The 720-nt window shown below is 60.3% G+C and overlaps 1 protein-coding gene across 1 annotated transcript in view; it reads left to right on the top strand.

Moving 5' to 3' along the window:
- Positions 1 to 424, top strand: part of LOC114072263 (L-gulonolactone oxidase-like) — a gene marked incomplete at both ends in the record, with an annotated part of 11,069 nt that extends 10,645 nt beyond the window's left edge. The window contains one exon of the mRNA XM_027910180.1: positions 275 to 424. Coding sequence (XP_027765981.1) covers positions 275 to 424 — 150 coding nt within the window. The remainder of the gene's footprint in view (positions 1 to 274) is intronic.
- Positions 425 to 720: the final 296 nt, after the last annotated feature.

A 720-nucleotide genomic window follows, 5' to 3' on the forward strand; every position in this document is an offset into this window, starting at 1 on the left:
GGGAGAGCTGGGAATGGCCAGGCTGGAGAAGGGAAGGATCCAGGGAGAGCTTGGAGCCCCTTCCAGAGCCTGCAGGGGCTCCAGGAGAGCTGGAGAGGGATTTGGGATCAGGGCCTGCAATGCCTGGAAGGACACAGGGAATGGCTTCCCACTGGGAAAGGGGAGATTGGGAAGGGATTCCCGGCTGGGTTGGAATTCCCAGGGAAGCTGTGGCTGCCCCTGGATGATCCCTGCAGTGTCCCAGTGGGATCCCAATCCCTCTGTGTCCCCTCAGCACGTTCTTTCCCGGGCTGGTCCGTTGGATCAACCGGGGTTTTTTCCGGCTGCTCTTCGGGAAGCGCCAGGAGAGGGTTGGGAGGAGCCACCGGATCTTCACCTACGACTGTCGCTTCCAACAGCACGTCCAGGACTGGGCCATCCCCATGTGAGTCCTGGGATGGGACCTCTGGAACACCCCGGGATCCCAAACCCATCCCTGTCCTGGATCCCAAACCCACCCCTGTCCTGGGATAACAGATCCATCCTTGTCCTGGGATATCAGATCCATCCCTGTCCTGGGATAACAGACCCATCCCTGTCCTGGGATAACAGACCCATCCCTGTCCTGGGATAACAAACCCATCCCTGTCCTGGGATCCCTGTCCAAATCCACTCCCATCCAGGATCCCAAATCCATCCCCCCCATCCCTTTCCCCCCCTGCTCCCGGAGCTGTGGGCTGT

This window comes from Empidonax traillii, unplaced genomic scaffold, assembly GCF_003031625.1.
Source record: "Empidonax traillii isolate 1590-97213 ecotype Southwest subspecies unplaced genomic scaffold, ASM303162v1 scaffold2849:size17547, whole genome shotgun sequence".
In the NCBI taxonomy this organism is placed as follows: Eukaryota; Metazoa; Chordata; class Aves; order Passeriformes; family Tyrannidae; genus Empidonax; species Empidonax traillii.